General features: G+C 39.6%; 1 protein-coding gene across 2 annotated transcripts in view; it reads left to right on the top strand.

Annotated features, from left to right (window-relative positions):
- The window catches only part of LOC106583950 (insulin receptor), a 152,160-nt gene extending 148,639 nt beyond the window's left edge, over positions 1-3,521 (top strand). For both annotated transcript variants that reach the window (XM_014168658.2, XM_014168659.2), the window contains one exon: positions 225-3,521. In XM_014168658.2, the coding sequence (XP_014024133.1) occupies positions 225-585 (361 nt within the window). In that variant the 3' untranslated portion in view covers positions 586-3,521. The remainder of the gene's footprint in view (positions 1-224) is intronic.
- Positions 3,522-21,800: the final 18,279 nt, after the last annotated feature.

The following is a 21,800-nucleotide window of genomic DNA, read 5'->3' as shown; positions in this document are numbered from 1 at the left end:
GCATTGTGGGATCTGTAGTATTTTACATTGATATGCCGTACTAGCAATACAAAGTACATTAGGTATATATTTTGATTTGGTTAAGCGTTTGAGTTACCACTACTACATGCCTACAGTATTCCTTGGGCTAGTTTTGCTTCAATGGGGACCAACAGAGGTGAGCAGCTTGTGGATAGATTTATTTTTGTCATTCATTCATCTTTCTCCCTCTTCTCCTCCCTCAGCCACAACCTGATGACGATGTGCTGGCAGTACAACCCCAAGATGCGTCCCACCTTCCAGGAGATCATCGAGATGTTGAAGGAGGATGTTCACCCCAGCTTCCAGGAGGTCTCCTTCTTCTACAGCGAGGAGAACAAGCTCCCCGAGACCGAGGAGTTTGACTTGGACCTGGAGAACATGGAGAGCATCCCACTGGACCCATCGTCCTACTCCCAGAGAGAGGACAGCGACAGTCTATCCAGAGACAATGGATCCAGCCAAAACCTAAGGGGCAACTATGAGGAACACGTGCCCTACACACACATGAACGGTGGCAAGAAAAACGGACGAATCCTATCATTGCCCAGATCCAGCCCTTCCTAACATTTCCTAAGGTTTTCTTCCTCCTTTCAAACTATTTAAATTGTATAACTCTTGCAGAAGCCCTTAAAAAAACTGATCTCAGGACATGTATTTTCTTCCTCACAGCTGCCAAGCATGGTGGGACACAGGATGCAAACATTTTGGTATATGTTGAAAGACATTTTTGCATTTATCCAGAATCATCTACTACAATCATCTACTACAACTTTCTACAACTTTCAACTTTCTATCTTAATTTTTCACTATTGCCATGTTTCCAGGACTGGTTGATGGATAAAGAAGAAAAAAAAAAACTGAACACTTCTCTCTCTTTCTCGCTCTCTCCAGGCTGCCCCATCTCTCTTCCATTCTCTTGAAAACCTTTTCAGCTAGTGGCCTTTTTATTTGTGGCCTGTAAACAAAGAGAAGTGTCTATCAATACTTGTATTAATTTCCTTTGAACAATGTCTAGACAGGTTTGAACCATGGGATGGCATAAACTCTCTAGAACAAATGTCCATTCGTAGAGAAACTTTTTATTTAATTTTTTTGGTGCAGAATTCCAAACTTTACGGAGATTATTTTGGTGTTTGGTGAATAGTTCTAATTTATTAGCATTTTTTTGTCTCACTTTTTCAGTTTTATTTCTGTGTATGGCTGAAGAATATTTAAACAGTTAGAAGTTGGGCAAAATAGTTCCTCAGACTGACCAATAGCTGCTGCTTTCATATATTTTTGTGGATATAGGATATATAATATATATAGTATATATGAAATATTTGGTATTTATATCAATATTTTATATAGAATATATACAATATAGATGTTTTTGTACGTAGTTCATATTTGTAATGTTTTCATCTGAGGCTTTTCTGGTAAGATGGGTTTTTTTGTCCGTTTTTTTTCTCTCTCTCTCTAACCCCAGATATCACACTAATCGGCCGCCAGTGCTCTGTTGTCTTAGACCTCCACGCGTGGTTTTACTTCTCTTTCAAACCCTCAGGAGAACCCTGTTCTCCTCAGCAACAAAGGGCAGCCCACTATTTTAGAAAAATCACGGCATCTTTCAAATGTTGTTCTTCCTGTAAGTGGAAGAGTTTGGGTGGCCACTATGCTAAAATGACAAGAACCAAAAACTGAAATGGGAGTGAATGGTGCCTTGGTCTGATGGAGCCATGGTGTAGATGTCCATGTTGTTATCTACAATCTATCGATTGTGTTAAAATGTGTCTATCTTTGGTTGATCATTAGCTATCTGTTTGATTGATTGATGTTATCGGTGGGGCTAGAGATGTGACGTCTGCTTGCTTGGACAGACAGTTTGTCTTGGCCTGATGATTGTACTTGGCTTGTGCTGTCTTGGCTTGTGCTGTTGGTAGTGGTGTTTATAGGGTTATAGTTGGGTCATAGGAGACCCATCTAGCTATCCATCTCCTCCACTGGAGTCAGAAGCCCATATAGGTGGATGTATTCCAGGACCACATACCATCAGGGCTTTGAGAGAGATCTAATGCAGAGCTTTATATGAGTGGCGAGCATCAGCTCTACTCCATCACAACCCCCATGTCCTCATACAACTGGGTTTGTTTTGACCCTATCACCACCCTACGCCCCCTTTCCCACATAACGATAGCCCATTGGCTGTAATGTTCGCTGACACAGGAAGGAGGTCAGAATCAGGCTGCTGGTGGAATTTTCCATGTTACTGTGGTTGAATGCTTTTGATTTGAACATTTTGGAAAGTTCCTATTGCATTCAGAGTCCACAGCGGGCAGCAGCGAAAGAGAGGGAGGGAGCAGTTAGATGAAGGCGGGTGTGTGTCGGTGTGTACTAACGGAGGGAGGTGGTGTACAGGTGGTAGTAGTGGTGGTGTGGTATGAGTCAGGACACGCTGTAGCTGTACAACAAGTGCTGCTTTCCCCCCCCAGGGCTGGGCTGACATTCTACTATTGGCAGTGGAGACCGTGTTCGGACTTGCTGTGTGCCCGTTATTCACAACCCATTCTCCCTTCCAGCCTAAAGAAAAAGATATTGAACTTATTTCCCCCCGCTTTTGATTTGGGTTTCTTTCAATCCCACACCCTCCCATTTGGATTGTGGTGTATCCCTCCCCACAATCTGGATTATAACCCATCACTCCAATATCTAAAGAGGGGTCATGAAAGTGTAAACCTCTGTCCATTTACATTCATATTATTAAGTTCCATACAGACATTTAACATTCCTGTCAGCTTCTTCCCAGCACAAGACAAAGTCCTGATTGTTTTTAAAGTACACACACACACACACTTATTCTATGTGGCAAAAATCACAAATTGGTGTTAAAGATTGATTGAAAAGTGTCTACATGGCATTCCCATTGAGAAGCACAAATAGGCCAATCATTAGTAGTTAACACACACGTCTCTATTTGTCCCATTATCCCTCCCTCTAGCCAAAGGCAGTGATACTCATTGTCTATTGTCAGAAGCATTGATAAGGGACAGAAAAGCACAGACAGGAGCTAAGGGTAAGTCAATCTGACCTGCGTCCACTCAGCAGTTTGAGCCTGTGTGGCTGTTTAGAGCTTACAGTTATAGGCCTGGTGTTATTACCCCTAACCTGCCCATTCATCTTCACCCAGTTATCTCTGTTTACCCCTTTATCTCTGTATGTCTGTCTGTATCGGAGATGGTGGAACCGCATCAGCCTCCACCCAGTGTCTTCTCAACCAACCACAGACCAGAGAGATGGATGTACATTGTACAGGCTGGTTACTGTTTGTTTGTTTGTTGGCACATACTCGTGTGTGTGTGTGTGTGTGTGTGTGTTTATACATGTTAGACAGGGGGAGAGAAATACGACTCGTAGATGGGAGCTAAATCCATACCGTAAATCTGAAGTAGTACTTAGAGATGAGGTATTTAGAGATATGACAGTTGCTAAATAAATTATATCCGTTTCTATGGGGAACATCAGCTTGTGGCTAGTTTTTGGTCAGTTGTTGTAAGGGTTGAATGGCAAGTCCACTTAGTGCTATGGTGTTCAAAGTTTAAGCAATGTTGAACCACCTTTCTGGTTCTCGCTGATTCTTGAGAATTTGATCTACTCCACTTACTCGAATGCCCCCCAAAAGGTAATTTTTTTCCCTCAATCATTTACACTCTCATACCTTTTTACTTTGTAAATACTAAAGAATATAGTGTCTCGTAAAAAAGGGGGGAAAAAGAGCAAAAAAGTGGGAAACCTCCCTCACAACTGTGCATACAGTACATGCCCATAGCCAGAGATAAATGGTGGATCTCTATCTCTACATATGACCATTGTCTCTTTATGGCGGTGTATACAAGTGTATGCAATTTTGAATTCAGAAGATCACCATCATCTTTGAAAAATTACAGATATTTAATATTTTATTTATTGTATTATCATTGTATAAAAAACACTGTTCGCTTTTTGTCAACGTTTTTTAAATATTGAAAGTCAGGTAAAAAAAAAAATAATACTAGTTAAGAGTAGAGCTATAAATGTGAAAAGGAGTCGGTAGTTGTAGTTTCTATGTATTTGGCCACAGTCTACCTCAGTGGGTGTTTGGAGGAATCAGTTTGAGACTACAGCATCTTTCTTGGTCTATCAGTTTGTTGGTATCCCTGTAGTTCAAATCAGAGGACAGGGACTCTGCCCGTCTGTGACCACTGCTGTGACATCAGAATATAGGCAGAATACTATCAGAATATAGAATCCCACTAAATCCAACGCAGCCCCTTTTAAAAAGATAAGACCCTGCGTGTTTCTCAAAATGCGTACTAACGTGCTCCGAGCACGCAAATTGGACCACGAGAGGGTCGGATTATGGGTACATATACTTTGATTTGGAATCTCCCCCACGGAGGGCCCTTCTCGAATGCGTACTCCGTTTGTAAATATTTTTTGAAGCATGCATCGATGCACGCTTCAACGGAAAGTATGCAAAGAAATATGGCGCAACCACGTAAAAAATGATGTAAAATATTTTTAAATCAATGGTGGGCATTGGTTGAGCTGAAGCAAGAGAAAATACACGTCGACCTCAGAATGAAATGTTGCATATTCACATGTCATATGTTGCCAGACTACAATATTTTTTTCTTGATACCGTCATAAATACATGCTGTTTACCTGCCTACTTACCATAGATCGCAAGCCCATAATAAGTCAATAGGGCTAACTGGCTAGCTACTACTGTTAGCCAGATAGCCATGAAGAATTGCTAGCTAACTACCCACGAATAACTAACATCTATTTAACATCTATCTTGGATAATATTTGTTTTAGGTAATTTTTGCCTGTTAAACTATCTGTTTAGTTACATTATTAGGATTCACATTTAGCTAGCTGATAGTTATGAAGTAAAATGGTTGCTTTGTGTATATCTTGTTTCATCTCTAATGCCATTGTCCTGGCTGGAAGACAGTTCAGTGAATGGCTAAGTCCCAGGTCCATAGTAAATCAATAGGGCTAACTGGATAACTAGCTAGCCACGAAGAATTGGTAGCTACCCACGAAGAATGTACATCTACCTTGCATAACATTAGTTTTAGGTCATTTCTGCCTGTTTAACTAGCTAGCTATCTAGATTATTACGATTCACATATCTAGCTGATAACTATGAAGTAAAACGTTTGCTTTGTGTATATCCTGTTTTGTCTATTGCTGCCATTGTCCTGGCTGAAAGACGTTTCAGTGAATGGGGAGGTGAAGCGTAAGGTAATATACAGATGAAGTCGGAAGTTTACATACACTTAGGTTGGAGTCATCAAAACTCGTTTTTCAACCACTCCACAAATTTCTTGTTTACAAACTATAGTTTTGGCAAGTCGGTTAGGACATCTACTTTGTGCATGACACAAGTAATTTTTCCAACAATTGTTTACAGACAGATTATTTCACTTAGTTCACTGTATCCAAATTCCAGTGGGTCAGAAGTTTACATACACTAAATTGACTGTGGCTTTAAACAGCTTGGAAAATTCCAGAAAATTATGTCATGGCTTTAGAAGCTTCTGATAGGCTAATTGACATCATTTGAGTCAATTGAAGGTGTATCTGTGGATGTATTTCAAGGCCTACCTTCAAACTCAGTGCCTCGTTGCTTGACATCATGGGAAAATCAAAAGAAATCAGGCAAGACCTCACAATTTTTTTTCTATACCTCCACAATTCTGGTTCATCCTTGGGAGCAATTTCCAAACACCTGAAGGTACCACGTTCATCTGTACAAACAATTGTACACAAGTATAAACACCATGGTGCTCTAGGAAACAGATACAAAGTATCTATAGCCACAGTAAATTAAAAAAATAAAAGCTGAAATTAATCATTCTCTACTATTAATCTGATATTTCAAATTCTTAAAATAAAGTGGTGATCCTGACTAACCTAAAACGGAATTTTTACTAGAATTAAATGTCAGGAATTGTGAAAACCTGAGTTTAAATGTATTTGGCTAAGGTGTATGTAAACTTCCGACTTCAACTGTAGTAGGGGGGATGGCGAATGCTTCTCTACACTCTCGTCCTCACAAGAACGTACTCGAGAACGTCGTCGGAGAATGCACTCGGAGCATGAGAGTGTGGAGTACGGTAGAATGCATATTGAGAAACACCCTGATCAGAATAAGAAGAAAGTAACAAGTTTTGACCCAGTAATTACCCTGATTAAGAACTTTTTTTTCCCATATTCAAACTTTATCTTAACAACCGAGTAGGTTAACCCCCAGTGTACTGTGAAGCACAACCTCAATGCGCTTTTAAATGTTGCCCCAAACTTTCATTTGATTAGAAATGTATTAGAACAGGTAAATCAGTCAAGAATGTGGTGATATGACAACAACCTTTTGACTGGTGATTTAATTATGAAAAATGTACTTTTTAGGTTCCCACTCCCATTATTTGAATAGGCTTTCAGATTCCCAAGCGTCAGGTTTCTTTTTGAAATTAACAGAATTTTTACATACCCTATAACAACGGTTAATGTAATAGCTGTTGTTACATACCCGCTAGCTGATAGTTGCTTGTGAGCGAACATGACTGCTTTGCTTTTGTGCATTCATTGTTCTAGGGAAGACTTGATTTGAGCTTTTTATTGAAATTCTGCATCAAGACAGAGTAGTCCAAATCATGATTGCATATCTCTTGATCACATAGCCATAGTCTGCAATAGCTCAGCTAAGCCTTGGTCATGCTTTTCACCATTGACTCACCATAGATGAACTCCTCAGTGTGGGTATATACACTACCGTTCAAAAGTTTGGGGTCACTTTGAAATGTCCTTGTTTTTGAAAGAAAGCACTTTTTTTTTCTCATTAAAATAACATCAAATTGATCAGAAATACAGTGTAGACATTAATGTTGTAAATGACTATTGTAGCTGGAAACTGACAATTTGTTTTAAATGGATTATCTACGTAGGCATATGGAGGCCCATTATCAGCAACCATCACTCCTGTGTTTCAATGGCACATCATTTTAAAAGGTTAATTGATCATTAGAAAACCCTTTTGCAATTATGTTAGCATAGCTGAAAACTGTTTTTCTGTTTAAAGAAGCAATACAACTGGCTTTCTTTAGACTAGTTGAGTATCTGGAGCAACAGCATTTGTGTGTTCGATTACAGGCTCAAAATGGCCAGAAACAAATAACTTTCTTCTGAATCTCGTCAAGTCTATTCTTGTTCTGAGTAATGAAGGCTATTCCATGCTAGAAATTGGCAAGAAACTGAAGTACAACGCTGTGTACTACTCCCTTCACAGAACAGCTCAAACTGACTCTAACCAGAAAAGAAAGAGGAGTGGGATGCCCTGAGCAAGAGGACAACTAGTCTAAAGAAGGCCAGTTTTATTGATTCTTTAATCAGAACAACAGATTTCAGCTGTGCTAACATAATTGCAAAAGGGTTTTCTAATGATCAATTAGCCTTTTAAAATGATAAACTTGGATTAGCTAACACAGCGTGCCATTGGAACACAGGAGTGTGTATAGTGTGTGTATATATATCTCTCCCAGAGTCCCTGTTCTTCTCAGTCAAATAGGAACAGCATTTAGTCTCAAGGCCGTTTAATGTATCCTGTTCTGTTGTTTTCTCTTAATGTTGTATGTATTGTTTTCTACTGTGAATATCAAGAAATTACCTTATTGTTATATCAATGCCATGGAATGGGTCTGTCTGGACACTGCATGCCTCCGCTGGTCAAAGGACTAGATTTTAACTTCTCAGGGAGGCATGTGTATCGGGGGTTGGATGATGGAAGGAGCTTCCAACCTGTCTCTGACTGAAGTGCAAGTTCTCTTGGCATCCTAGCAAATCATATTTTGGGGGAGATGTAGCTTAGAAGTTGTCAACAAACAACCACCCTCTTGCAAATCAAATGTTCAGCCTTTGAAGATAATGATCTGATTGTATGCCTGTTATCATTGTGATATGTGGTGTTCACTGCCCCCAGCTGGCTGGATGGGGGAAGTGCAGCATCAGGACTCGAGTGCGTAGCCAGGGCTCTGTCCCATAGTGCCTTGCTCAGACAGACTACCCTCCTCCTGACTACATAGCCAGCCAGACCCTCAGTGCCCTGGACTGGACTAGTCTGCTCTGGTCCGGACTGGACTGTCTCATCTCACTCCCAACGTCCCAGCAGGAGAATACTGGACTATTAACGTATTATGCATTCTAAGACAGGAGATAGTTGTGTTCTGTACTCATAGCTGCAGTCAGAGGGATGCAACACATTCCCTTTGCTTGGCTGGATGATTCATGATATAACTGTATTGGGATAATTACTGTATGTGAACGATATTCATGGTTTCACAGAAATGTTGAACTTCTTGTCTCTACTGGGGCAAGGCTCTTGCTTGAATTCTGCATGAACCCAACCATCCCCAGCTGATTTGTTTTTAATTTAATAGAATTTTGTATTTTGGCCATCTCTTTGTTGATAGTAGCCCAACACCCAAAGCACATGGGATCATGTATAATTAGCAACCATTGATTGCATGACATGGGGAAAATAGAACTCCCATTTAAAATAGTGGCAGATATCCGTGAAAAATTATATCACTTGATTTAGGGAAGTTTAGGTTTAGTTTGAAACTCAAATCAATTTGTCACATGTTTAGTAAACAGCAGGTGTAGACTGACAGTGAAATGCTTACTTACTCTGATAACCTAAAAATGCAGTTTGACAGAGCATGCTAGTCCTGCAGCGCTGGTTGAGAACAAAGCATTGTATGTATTTTATTGTTTTAAAAAGAAAAAGTATTACATTTAGAGATGTTTATTTCAATTCCTTTTTGGGGGGGGCAAAAAAAGGAGGGCAAATACAATTACTTTTCTGTCTAATCTTTTACTACTCTTGTAGATTATTGAATTGAACATTGTTATCAAAGTATATAACTTTTTCGAAATAAAATTACAAAGTTAGATTATTTTTTTTGTCATGACACTACCCCAGTATGCAGAGCAGATAAAAGTTCTATACTGTAGATGTACTATGGAGCAGCACGACGCTGGCTGGCTGGGCTACCTGTGTATCATATGACATGTGGCCTAAAACATTCATTTGATCATGTTCTATTCCATTGTAAATGCATGTTCCCATGTTTGTGAACAACTCGTGTGTTTTTACCCCCGCCCACCTGTTAGCATGTTTTATTTTTTATTTTTTTATCTCAAAATATCACACATTGCTATGTTATGGGACAAAAATGTGTTTCTTTCTGACCAACAGCCTACAGAAAAGTCATCTAGATTTAGTTGACATTTGCTTTTCGATGTGAAAAACTGGAAAAGACCACTGCACGTTCGTGGAGGAAAACACAACATGAAATCCTAATAAGTAAATAAGCTATAAAGTGTATCAGAAACTATGGTTATATCCCAATCTAATGTGTAGGTGGTTCTTAACCATTTAACATGGCTATGGGGCAGTATGAAGAAAAACACCTTCGCTATGTATTATGTACAATGTCTGTTAGTAGTGTAATGAAATGTGTACGTGTGTAAGGTTGTAGTTGGTATGATTTAAAGAAAGAGACGCCACTTTTAAAACTGACTCGGCTCATCTACATAGGCATCGATGTAATGATTATATATTATATTTGCCCTTGCTGAAAGTTTTTGTTATTCAATGTCACGTCTAATTTATTGAAGCGTAATTGTTTGACAAATGGATGAGGGTCGGGGGGGTGTATAGTAGTGGTGGGTGTGGTTGTGATGATATTGAGGGTTTAGGGGGTAAAGGGATTCTAGTCATGCTATCTTGTCAGTGGTCTGCTCCGTTTTGACACAGCTCGCTACATGTTAAGGTCTCTCTCTAGCCCCTAGGTGGAGTTTTAGGTGTCTGTATCGTCCTTGGTTAAAGTCTTGCCATGGGTTGTGTTTGTTTATCTGATTGCTGCTCCTTCTTCTGTGCACATAGATGGCCACAAAATGCTTTGTGTGTAGGCTGACAGGATACCTCTTTATGAACCTCTGTCATGTTATTTTTAGAAGATTTACTGATGTATTTGTCATTGATAATGTATAGCTACATTATTTGTCACAGATGCATATACAGGTGACGTGTATGTGTATCACACCCATGTACAACCACAAAGATGGCTACATCCCAACACTGGATCAAAATGTGCCATTATCTTTATGTATATCATATTAATGCTCTTGTCACTTCCACACACAATTACACACATGTACAGGATCAAAATGTGCCATGACTAAATAATGCCTGACAATTTATTTTTTCTATGTTTTCAAGGAGAGCCAAGCAGTGACATGTACAGAACATTTTTGGAATGATATGAAAATAAAATCTTGTGTGTAAATGATTCTACAATTAACTGTTTATATTAAAATCATGAATAAAATTATTGGAGAATGTATTTTTTTTAATGTCAACTAGGTCAAATTAACAAAATGTAGCAATCCCTTTCCAGATGGTATTGCGACGTCATTGCCGTTTTAAACTGATCCACTTGAGTGAACTGCAATGCAGACCGCTAGTATCTGCCAAACGGTTTGTTCAGTACTAGGAGCAGAACCAAGCATTTAGAGTTAGGACATTGAGGTTTCTTCATTATGATGCGTTTACATGACATTACAGCATCCTATGGCAGCCATGTTAGCTCATTAACATAATATGGGAAGAATGTCTAGAATTAGAATAATACTAAAAATTCTATAAGTTGGTCAAACTCTCAATATATGGCTCTGACTACGAGTAGGATTATATTTTTCATAACCAGAGAGAACAGAACATGAGCTGTTCTTAAATTACGTGATTTCATATTTATTTTTAGACTGGTCTAAGGCCAGTTCTGCATTTCCCTCCCCTGATGGGATTTGGGAAGTGTAAGCTGATCCTGGAAGGTCAACATCGACAACCTGGACCAACTCATGTTTAACTCAATAGGATCCTTGTGTGACCTCTTTATTCAAATATTTGTCACATGCTTCTTCGTAAACAACAGGTGTAGATTAACAGTGAGGTGCTTACATACGGGCCCTTCCCAACAATGCAGAGAGAATTTTATTTTTGAATAATAGAAAAATAATAACACAAGGAATAAATACACAAGTTACGATAACTTGGCTATGTACACAGGGTTCCAGTACCGAGTCGATGGGCAGGGGTACAAGGTCATTTGAGGTAGATATGTACATATACAGTTGAAGTCGGAAGTTTACATACACTTAGGTTGGAGTCATTAAAACTCGTTTTTCAACCACTCCACAAATTTCTTGTTCACAAACTATAGTTTTGGTAGGTCGGTTAGGACATCTACTTTGTGCATGACACAAGTAATTTTTCCAACAATTGTTTACAGACAGATTAATTCACTTATAATGAACTGTATCACAATTCCAGTGGGTCAGAAGTTTACATACACTAAGTTGACTATGCCTTTAAACAGCTTGGAAAATTCCAGAAAAATTATGTCATGGCTGTAGAAGCTTCCGATAGGCTAATTGACATAATTTGAGTCAATTGGAGGTGTACCTGTGGATGAATTTCAAGGCCTACCTTCAAACTCAGTGCCTCTTTGCTTGACATCATGGGAAAATCAAAAGAAATCAAGCAAGACCTCAGAAAAAAAATGTTATACCTCCACAAGTCTGGTTCATCCTTGGGAGCAATTTCCAAACGCCTGAAGGTACCACGTTCATATGTACAAATCAAATCAAAGTGTATTTGTCATGTGCGCCGAATATAACAGGTGTAGGCCTTACAGTAAAATGCTTACTTATCGGCTCTAACCAATAGTGCATAAAAGGTATTAGGTGAACAATAGTAAGTAAAGAAATAAAACAACAGTAAAAAGACAGGCTATATACAGTAGCGAGGCTGTTCAGGGTCCTAACAATCTATGACTTGGGTGGCTGAAGTCTTTGACAATGTTTAGGGGCTTCCTCTGACACTGCCTAGTATAGAAGTCCTTGGCCCCAGTGATGTACTGGGCCGTACCAACTACCCTCTGTAGTACCTTGCGGTCAAAGGCCAAGCAGTTGCCATACCAAGCGGTGATGCAACCAGTCAGGATGCTCTTGATGGTGCAGCTGTAGTACATTTTGAGGATCTGAGGACCCATGCCAAATCTTTTCAGTCTCCTGAGGGGGAATATGTTTTGTCGTGCCCTCTTCACGACTGTCTTGGTGTGCTTAGACAATGATAGTTTGTTGGTGAAGTGGACACAATGGAATTTGAAGCTCTCGACCCGCTACACTAAAGCCCTGTCGATGTGGATGGGGCGTGCTCGGCTCCATCCACATCGTCAGAGGAAGGCCCTACAAACTGTCAAAGACTCCAGCCACCCTAGTCATAGACTTTGCTCTCTGCTACCGCACGGCAAGCGGCACCGGAGCGCCAAGTCTTGGTCCAAAAGGCTTCTCAACAGCTTCTAACCCCCAAGCCATAAGACTCCTGAACAGCTAATCAAATGGCTACCCAGACTATTTGTATCTGGGTGATTGTTGTTAGGCGATTAGGCCTGGCTCACAGTCGTTCCAATTAATCTCAAAGGTGTCCGATGGGGTTGAGGTCAGGGCTCTGTGCAGGCTAGTCAAGCTCTTCCACACCAATCTCGACAAACCAATTTTCTGTATGGATCTCGCTTTGTGCACCAGGGCATTGTCATGCTAGAACAGGAAAGGGCCTTCCCCAAACTGTTGCCACAAAGTTGGAAGCACAGAGTCATCTAGAATTTCATTGTATGCTGAAGCGTTAAAATTTCCCTTCACTGGAACTAAGGGACCTAGCCCAAACCATGAAAAACAGCGACAGACCATTATGCCTCCTCCACCATACTTTACAGTTGGCACTATGAGTTTGGGCAGGTAGCATTCTCCTGGCATCCGCCAAACCCCGATTTGTCCGTTGGACTGCATCTATTTTCTGTTATTTATTTAATTTCCATGATCATTGCAGAATAAATGTGCATACAACAACCATTCTCATTTAATTGCGCCTATTAGATTGGCTATTATATGTTTTTTTCTCTATTATAAGTTTTTGCATCCGAAAGGGAGCGCGGGTTTATAACATAACAGTAGAATTTAACGGGTGAACAGACAATTGATCTTTTGCATGGAAGTGCGTAGGCTACCACTGAAAGTAGGACTATACTGTATTTTTTTTATTTTTACATTTTTAAGACAATGTTTCATTATTCGCAGGCAATGCAACACGTTTAGGTTCGGGAAAAAGGAAATGCAAAACATTATGGAATTCAAATTTGCAATCGTTTTTTTGTCTTTCAGAAACGGTCAGATAGAGTACAGCAAATGTTACTGCAAAAAGAAAACGTTATACCAACACCTCCAAAGACATTTGATCAAGTTCGCAATTGCGATTTCCTTTAGATTCTTTCTTGGCCTAATTCCGATAGTTCCAAAGTATACAGTAAATAAGGGCGTTCTTGTCACCATAAAAGGTGATTGATGGGCATTATTCAGGCAGAGTCATAATGCTCATTCACGCTTGCAGTTTTACGACAGGTCTGATTTATTAACTGGAAAAATGCATATGTACAGTGAGCAGACTATTTAATGTTTTATAATTATGTTCATATTTACTGTATGTCTTGGGATGAACAAACACTCAATTGATGGTTAAACTTGCAAATATTTTATTATTATTTACAGTGAGCAGACTATTTAATGTTTTATAATTATGTTCATGTTTACTGTATGTCTTGGGATGAACAAACACTCAATTGATGGTTAAACCTGCAAATATTTTATTATTATTTTTAAAAGTTGTATCATACTGCAGTATAGCGTGAGTTATGCTAAGGTATGCTGTGATATGCTTCAGTGAGTCGCAGTGCTTGCCTTTAATGCTCATTTGAAACACCAGGGGCCATCTTTGCACACATCTACTCTTTTTTATAATTATTTTATTAACGAAAACACAAAGATGTTGATGAACAAATACTGTATGCTTATTTCGATTGGACGTACAGTATATACAGTACCAGTCAAAAGTTTGGACACACCTACTCATTCAAGGTTTTTTTGTTGTTGTTGGCTATGTTCTACATTGTAGAATAATAGTGAAGACATCAACACAATGAAATAACACATATGGAATCATGTAGTAACCGAAGAAGTGTTAAACAAATCAAAATATATTTTATTTTCTTCAAAGTAGCCACCCTTTGCCTTGATAACAGCTTTGCACACTGTTGGCATTTTCTCAACCAGTTTCATGAAGTAGTCACTTGGAATGCATTTCAATTAACAGGTGTGCCTTGTTAAAAGTACATTTGTGGAATTTATTTCTTATTGCATTTGAGCCAATCAGTTGCGTTGTGACAAGGTAGGGGTGGTATACAGAAGATAGCTCTATTTGGTAAAATACCAAGTCCATATTATGGCAAGAACAGCTAAAATAAGCAAAGAGAAATGACTGTCCATCATTACTTTAAGACATGAAGGTCAGTCGATGCGGAAAATTTCAAGAACTTTGAACGTTTCTTCAAGTGCAGTCGCAAAAACCATCAAGCGCTTTGATGAAACTGCCTCTCATGAGGACTGCCACAGGAAAGGAAGACCCAGAGTTACCTCTGCTGCAGAGGATAAATTCATTAGAGTTAACTGCACCTCAGATTGCAGCTCAAATAAATGCTTCTCAGAGTTCAAGTAACAGACACATCTCAATATCAACTGTTCAGAGGAGACTGCGTGAATCAGGCTTTCATGGTCGAATTGCTGCAAAGAAACCAGTACTAAAGGACACTAATAATAAAAAGAGACTTGCTTAGGCCAAGAAACACAAGCAATGGACATTAGATCAGTGGAAATCTGTCCTTTGGTCTGAAAAGTCCATAATTAAGATTTTTGTTTCCAACCACCGTGTCTTTGTGAGATGCACACTTCACCAGCATGGCTACCACAGCATTCTGCAGCGATATGCCATCCCATCTCGTTTACGCTTAGTGGGACTATCATTTGTTTTTCAACAGGACAATGATCGAACACACCTTCAGGCTGTGTAAGGGCTAACTGACCAAGAAGGAGAATGATGGAGTGCTGCATCAGATGACCTGGCCTCCACAATCACCAAACCTCAACCCAATTGAAATGGTTTGGGATGAGTTGGACCGCAGAGTCAAGGAAAAGCAGCCAACAAGTGCTCAGCATATTGTTGAACATCTTCAAGATTTTTGGAAAAGCATTCCTAGTGAAGCTGGTTGAGAGAATGTCAAGAGTGTGCCTTGATGACAGCTTTGCAAAGGGTAGCTACTTTGAAGAATCTAAAATATATTTTTATTTAACACTTTTTTGGGGGTTACCACATGATTCCATATGTGTTATTTCATAATTTTAATGGCTTCACTACTTCTACAATATAGAAAATGGTGAAAATAAAGAAATACCCTTGAATGTGTCACAGATTTCCCCGGTACTGCTACTCATTCCGTGCACCACTTCTGGACGTCTACATCACCGGCCTCTAGGCGTCTCTGAACTGTTTCATTACGCGCACCTGGTTCCCATTTCCCCTGATTAGTAATTGTATATATGTGACCTCTGTTCACCATTGTCTTGTCAGTTATTGTTCCCTTGTCTGTTGGTCTTGTGAGTACCTGTGCTTTGTTGTTTTGGCTTCGTGCTGTGTGTATTGTGTACTCGTTATTACGGGTCTCACCCCGTCGATTGTTGTGCACTTGTTATTATTGGTCTCGTCCCGTGTATTTATTAAAGGTTTAACCTCACTCTTTTGTTTGGGTTACATCCCTGTTGTATACATGTTTGTTTTGGGCTTCGTCCCCGTGCCTTTTCATGGTATGTTGTATTTTTGGGTTGAGTATTAAAACCTCGTATTACGTATTCCTGTCTCCAATCATTTATACAACGTGACAAAATTAGTAGATATGTCAACTTCTGACTGGTACATCATTACTTATTTGAAGGTTGTTTTGATTAGTGTGTGGGTTATAATAAATTGACATATTTGTAGGGGGTTGATGCATTTATCAGGGAAAATCAGGTCTGTGATAGAAATGTCAAACTTTAGTCATGTGTCAGCTGAACTGTTGTATCCTCAGCTTTTGGTCTGGTAATTTCTGGGCAAAGGTAGAAAGTTGGATATCAGAAGTGTTACAATGGAATGTACTTTTAATCATATCCAATACCAGGTGTATCAAACTGCATTTTTTTGAATGATGCTGTGTCTGCATGTATGTACTACAATTATACACTTCAGTGTTTACAGCTCCTGGGACATCAATGATTACACATTGTAACTATGCAATAGACTAGAAACAGGATTTAAGTAAAGGCTGATTTGTAATTCATATATACAGAAATACACCTATGCATATCTAACTCCCTTCATCTGCATTAATCTGAGGACACAGGATAGGTGTAGTATTCCAATGAGATGCTTAATTTCAACCAGTGGAGAATGTGAAACACTTTATTGAAAGTTCATTATCCAGGTGTTTATAAATACATAACACATGCATTATAAATATAACTGTAATATATTATAAAATACAAGTTCAATCTGTACTTCAATGCACATATGGTGTGCATTATAAAGAAAGAGGAGGTGGGGAGAGAGGTGTAGAAGACAGAAAAGGAGAGGTAAAACAGAGGAGCAGGGAAGACAGCATATGATTAATGAATTACAGTGTTACCATAATATTCTCTCAGTTCATTACAATTACATAGTGTCTCTAGCGGTGTCTCCTAACCAGCCTTGGGCTCCCAGTTGGCCCGAAGGTTATCTTAAGAGCGGGTGAGGTGGCGATGACGGGACTGGCTTCCTCTCTCACATCAAAACATACCTGCAGACGAGAGACAGATGGATAGAGAGAGAGCATGATTCATTTATTTATTTTTATTCTAACACAGTCAGTCATCATAATCATCAGGAGGTGAAATGCGAAACTGACATTGGATCATTAACTCTGGGACTACTACATCTTTGTCTCAGAGATTCATACCTGAACCGCACCTTTATTTACCAAGAAAGAGAGTACATGATCAGTGAATATATTCAATGTACAGACTACAATGTGGGGATCTCAGTGGTAATATATACAGTACAGACTTGCATCCTTGGCACAATAAAGTTATTATATTCTACTCAATCCATAGGCTTCATTAATGCCATTCAGACGAAGTTGATACAACAACTATGATAGCTGAGGTTCATAGATTGTATGAATATTAGTTCAGAACCTAATGTTTTAGGGTCCATATACAGATCGGCTACATACCATAGCTAGCTACACATCCATAGGCATACAGTTATTTTTATCCTCCACTACACAATAAACAAGTAAATAGTTAGCTAGCTATGTTACTTCAGCGGCATTGCACGGCAACACCAGCTTACACAATTGTACATTAGATTTGCAGTAATTGCTTTAGCTAGCTAGAATCTTTACATCCACTGTTTCCCAAGATGAGAGCCTGGTTTTCTGGTTCTCAGGAGTCCCTAAAACATTAAAACACGAATTGCTAGCTGGCTAATGTTAGCCAACTTGCTAAATAGCAATTTTTGTAAATTAACTTCGACAAAAAAATATGCAAAGGGAATTTCCTTCCATTAAAGCCTGTGAATTACCCAGACACTTTTAAACTAAAGTCACTGTCTTGGACAGCCATCAGACAAAACTCATCCTTGGCCCTTGTTAAATTTATCCTTAAATCAACTGAATTTAAGAATAAACATTCCTGAAAGAAAATGTCAGTGTATAGGACCTAGCATGTGAAACTCTCGAGAGTCTACACAGTAGAGAGCACCAGGGGCGAAAATCTGATATCAACTTTGGAGGGGACAATTACATTACATTTTCTCAAGAGCAATTCCTGAGGGGGACACCAAAAGTAGTGCTGTAACACATAGCCAACGTTTAATATGGTAAATGTATATTGAGGAACCAAAGAAATAAGGTGTTTGCCGTACTCCTAACTACCGGTACCCAAAACTATTTTACAAGTCAAAAAAATTGAGAACCTTTCATAATGTTGCCAAACAAAGACTCAACAAACTTACCTGAGACTCCCTGTCTCTGCCAGTCTGTCCCTGCATATCTGTCCCCAACTCTGCTGTCTGTGTGCCATCTGTTGCCTGCTCTGCCTAATGACATCATTGTGAAACATTTCCATTAGAATTACATTTTTTTCTTATGAACATTTTATCAACTAGTCTGAGATATTAGGCTACTAGGGTTCTTACTTTGCGTTTTGGTGTACTGAAAAATACTCTGATGTCCATCTTTTTTCTGCCATTTTTCTGCCATTTTTCTACCTGGTTGGCTACACACACACAGTATGTAGGTTATTTACAGTAGGAGATGGGCTTCTATCATCTTATCTTCTATCATTCTATATGGGCTTCGATCTAAAAGGTAGCTAGCAAATGTGAAACGGATTGCAGTGACAAGAGTTGAGTTCACCATTTACACAACATATGCTGCAACCTTTTGTAATTTTAATCGTTTGTTTCATATTGGCTGGCTTCTAACAATAGCTGAATTTGCAAAGCTAGCGAGCACCAATTCAGTGGTGTTTGCTATAATCTTTGCTACCCGGGTTAAATAAAGATGAAATAAAATATATAAATAAAAGTTCCCTTGCAACAATTTAGCTTTTGGAACGAGACCATTAAATATATTTAAAACAATGGTAGAAGAGAGTGTAGTTCTGTTCAGTTTATCGCTAACCTTATCACAGGGACTTTGAAGCACTAACTTACATGCATGCTGATCTTGGAATAAATTGATGATAGCAAAGATTCCATCTTTGACGACGCCACATAAATGGAATAGGTACTAGCTAGCTTAATAGTTAATATTTGCGCGCTAGCTCTGCATATTCAGCTAGTGTGTGTGCGCGATTGACTGGATTAACCTCACGTCAGTTACGTGCATTGAGTGCCTTTCAGACAGTAGATACGACCTCTACGTTACCTCGCAAGCTAAGGAACTGGCAGTGGATCAAACCATTGTGAGGCAAAGGGTGGGGGGGGGGTCGCAATCTTTTGAAACTTAAAAACGAGCTATTAAGTGTCTATAATCAGCACAATTGCTTTCATTGCGTATTATTAATATTATTTAAATTACATAGTTATGTTTCAGTGATATATTGGGGGGGACAAATTATATTTTTCCCAGGATAAGGGGGGTCGTGTCCCCCCGTCCCCCCCGGGATTTCCGCCCCTGCCCATCCGTGACAAGGATTGACGAGTTGTGCGTTCCCGAGATGCCGTTCTGTACTGCACTGTTATTTGTCTGTGGCACGCCTGTTAGCTTGCACGATTCTTACCCTTGTCCTTCGACCGCTCACCAACAAGCTGTTTTCGCCCACAGGACTGCCACTGACTGGTAGTTTTTTTGATTGTCACACTTTCTTTGTAAACCCTAGACACTGTCATGCGTGAAAAGCCCAGGAGGGCGGCTGTTTCTGAGATACTGGATCCGGCGCACCTAGCATCAACGATCATAACACGTTCAAAGTCGCATAGGTCACTCGTTTTACCCATTCTAACGTTCAATCAAACAGTAACGGAATGCCTTGACGCCTATCGGTCTGTTTTATATAACAAGCCAAGGCCACGTGCCTCGCTGTTTGTAGGAGCAATCCATTTTCATGAATGGGTTGGTGTACCCAATAAACTGGCTAGTGAGTATACTTCAATTGTCTAATTGGACATGAAAAATTAAGACAAAAACATGACAACTCGTGCTGAAACAGAAGGCCTAACCTATCTGGCATGATTGAAGATTCCACAAAACAAAGCAACTACAGTATACATAGGCCACAAAATAGCTGAGGAATGCTCAACTCTGTTCTCTTATATCGAGGCGGAGTTCAGTATTGATAACTGTTGCTCGATTTGCTAGAAAAAAAATTGAGCTACCGTCAGTCAAATATTATTTCTGAAAATGCTTACCTGTACCTATATTTGTCCTGTAAGACTGTGGTCCTTCCGCGGAGTGCTGAAAGTTATACTTTTAATAAAAAATGATCAAATACAACCAATTTTTTTAAATCTTATTTGTGTAGCTCAACTGGAGAGGTAGCAGCCTTGACGTACTACTTAAGCAGAAATTAAATTTGGCACAAGCGCATTCGCGCGGAGCTGAGGGGGGAAAAAGTCGATGTATTCAATATTAGTTTTTATTTAAGTGTGAATTTCAGCACCAAGTAGAAGGACAGGTATTCACTTTCAGAATTGACATTTTACAAGTATCGATTGATGGCGAGTGTTGACTCTGTTGTTGCTAGCAAATTGTGTGACCAGTTATCAAGACTTAACTCCGCCTCTACAGTATATAAGAGAATGGAGTTGAGCATTCCTCAACTAGCCACGATACAATATTATTATACTCGTTACAGAATACTATATCAAAATGAGGTGATGAGGACATTGTAGGAATAGCATTTTTCAATACTGTCACAAAAGGGAAAGAGGACATATTGCCCATCTACTCTCCTTGCTCAACTTTTTTCCTTTCACAAAACAGGAACTCCTGCCTCGGGACTGGGCCCAAACAAAACATAATTGGGGGTGCAAACATAAAATGAGGAATTGAGTAGCACTGTGCAGTGTAAAGAAAGCCAGTAGCTGCCTGGCGCTTTACAGTGGGGAAAGAATTTCTAATCAAATCGAATTCCTGGTATATTATTGAAAGGGTCAAAGACCTCCCAGCAGGTTACTCGCATGACAGTCTCTTAAAAAAAAAAGAAGAGCATATGATATTTCATTTTTAAGGACCACAGGGATGTCCAGAAAGAGCCAAAGAATGTCAGGGAAAAGGCTTTTTATTGTCACCACCACAACGCACTAGTTCACTTGATACATATTCAAATGAGTGTGTGGTTTCTAGGAGTAAAGAGAGAAATGGAAATAGAATCAAACGTAAGACTATACAAGGATTGTGTATTCAGTCCCCTTGACTTTTTCCACATTTTGTTATGTTACAGCCTTATTCTAAAATGGATTAAATTGTTTTTTCCCCTCCCTTCAATCTACTCACAATACCCCAAGACAAATTAAAAACAGGTTTTTATTTCAACAAACTTTTATCACATTTACATAAAGTATTCAGAACCTTTACTCAGTACTTTGTTGCAGCACCTTTGGCAGCGATTACAACCTCGAGTCTGCTTGGGTATGACGCTACAAGCTTGGCATTTTGAGGAGTTTCTCCCATTCTTCTCTGCAGATCCTCTCAAGCTCGGTCAGGTTGGATGGGGAGCGTCGTTGCACAGCTATTTTCAGGTCTCTCCAGAGATGTTCGATCTGGTTCAAGTCCAGGCTCTGGCTGGGCCACTCAAGGACATTGAGACTTGTCCCAAAGCCACTCCTGTGTTGTCTTGGCTCTGTGCTTAGGGTCGTTGTCCTGTTAGAAGGTTAACCTTTGCCCCAGTCTGTCCTGGGCGCTCTGGAGCAGGTTTTCATCAAGGATCTCTCTGTACTTTGCTCCGTTCAGCTTTCCCTCGATCCTGATTAGTCTCGCAGTCCCTGCCGCTGAAAAACATCCCCACAGCATGATGCTGCCACCACCATGCTTCACTCTAGGGATGGTACCAGGTTTCCAGATGTGACGCTTGGCATTCAGGCCAAAGAGTTCAATCTTGGTTTCATCAGACCAGAGAATCTTGTTTCTCATGGTCTGAGAGTCCTTTAGGTGCCTTTTGGCAAACTCTAAGCAGGCTGTCGTGCCTTTTACTGAGTAGTGGCTTCTGTCTGGCCACTCTACCATAAAGGC

Source organism: Salmo salar, chromosome ssa23 (assembly GCF_905237065.1).
Source record: "Salmo salar chromosome ssa23, Ssal_v3.1, whole genome shotgun sequence".
NCBI classification, from domain to species: domain Eukaryota; kingdom Metazoa; phylum Chordata; class Actinopteri; order Salmoniformes; family Salmonidae; genus Salmo; species Salmo salar.
The sequence above is the reverse complement of the archived record's forward strand: the minus strand, read 5'-3'. Positions and strand labels throughout refer to the sequence as shown.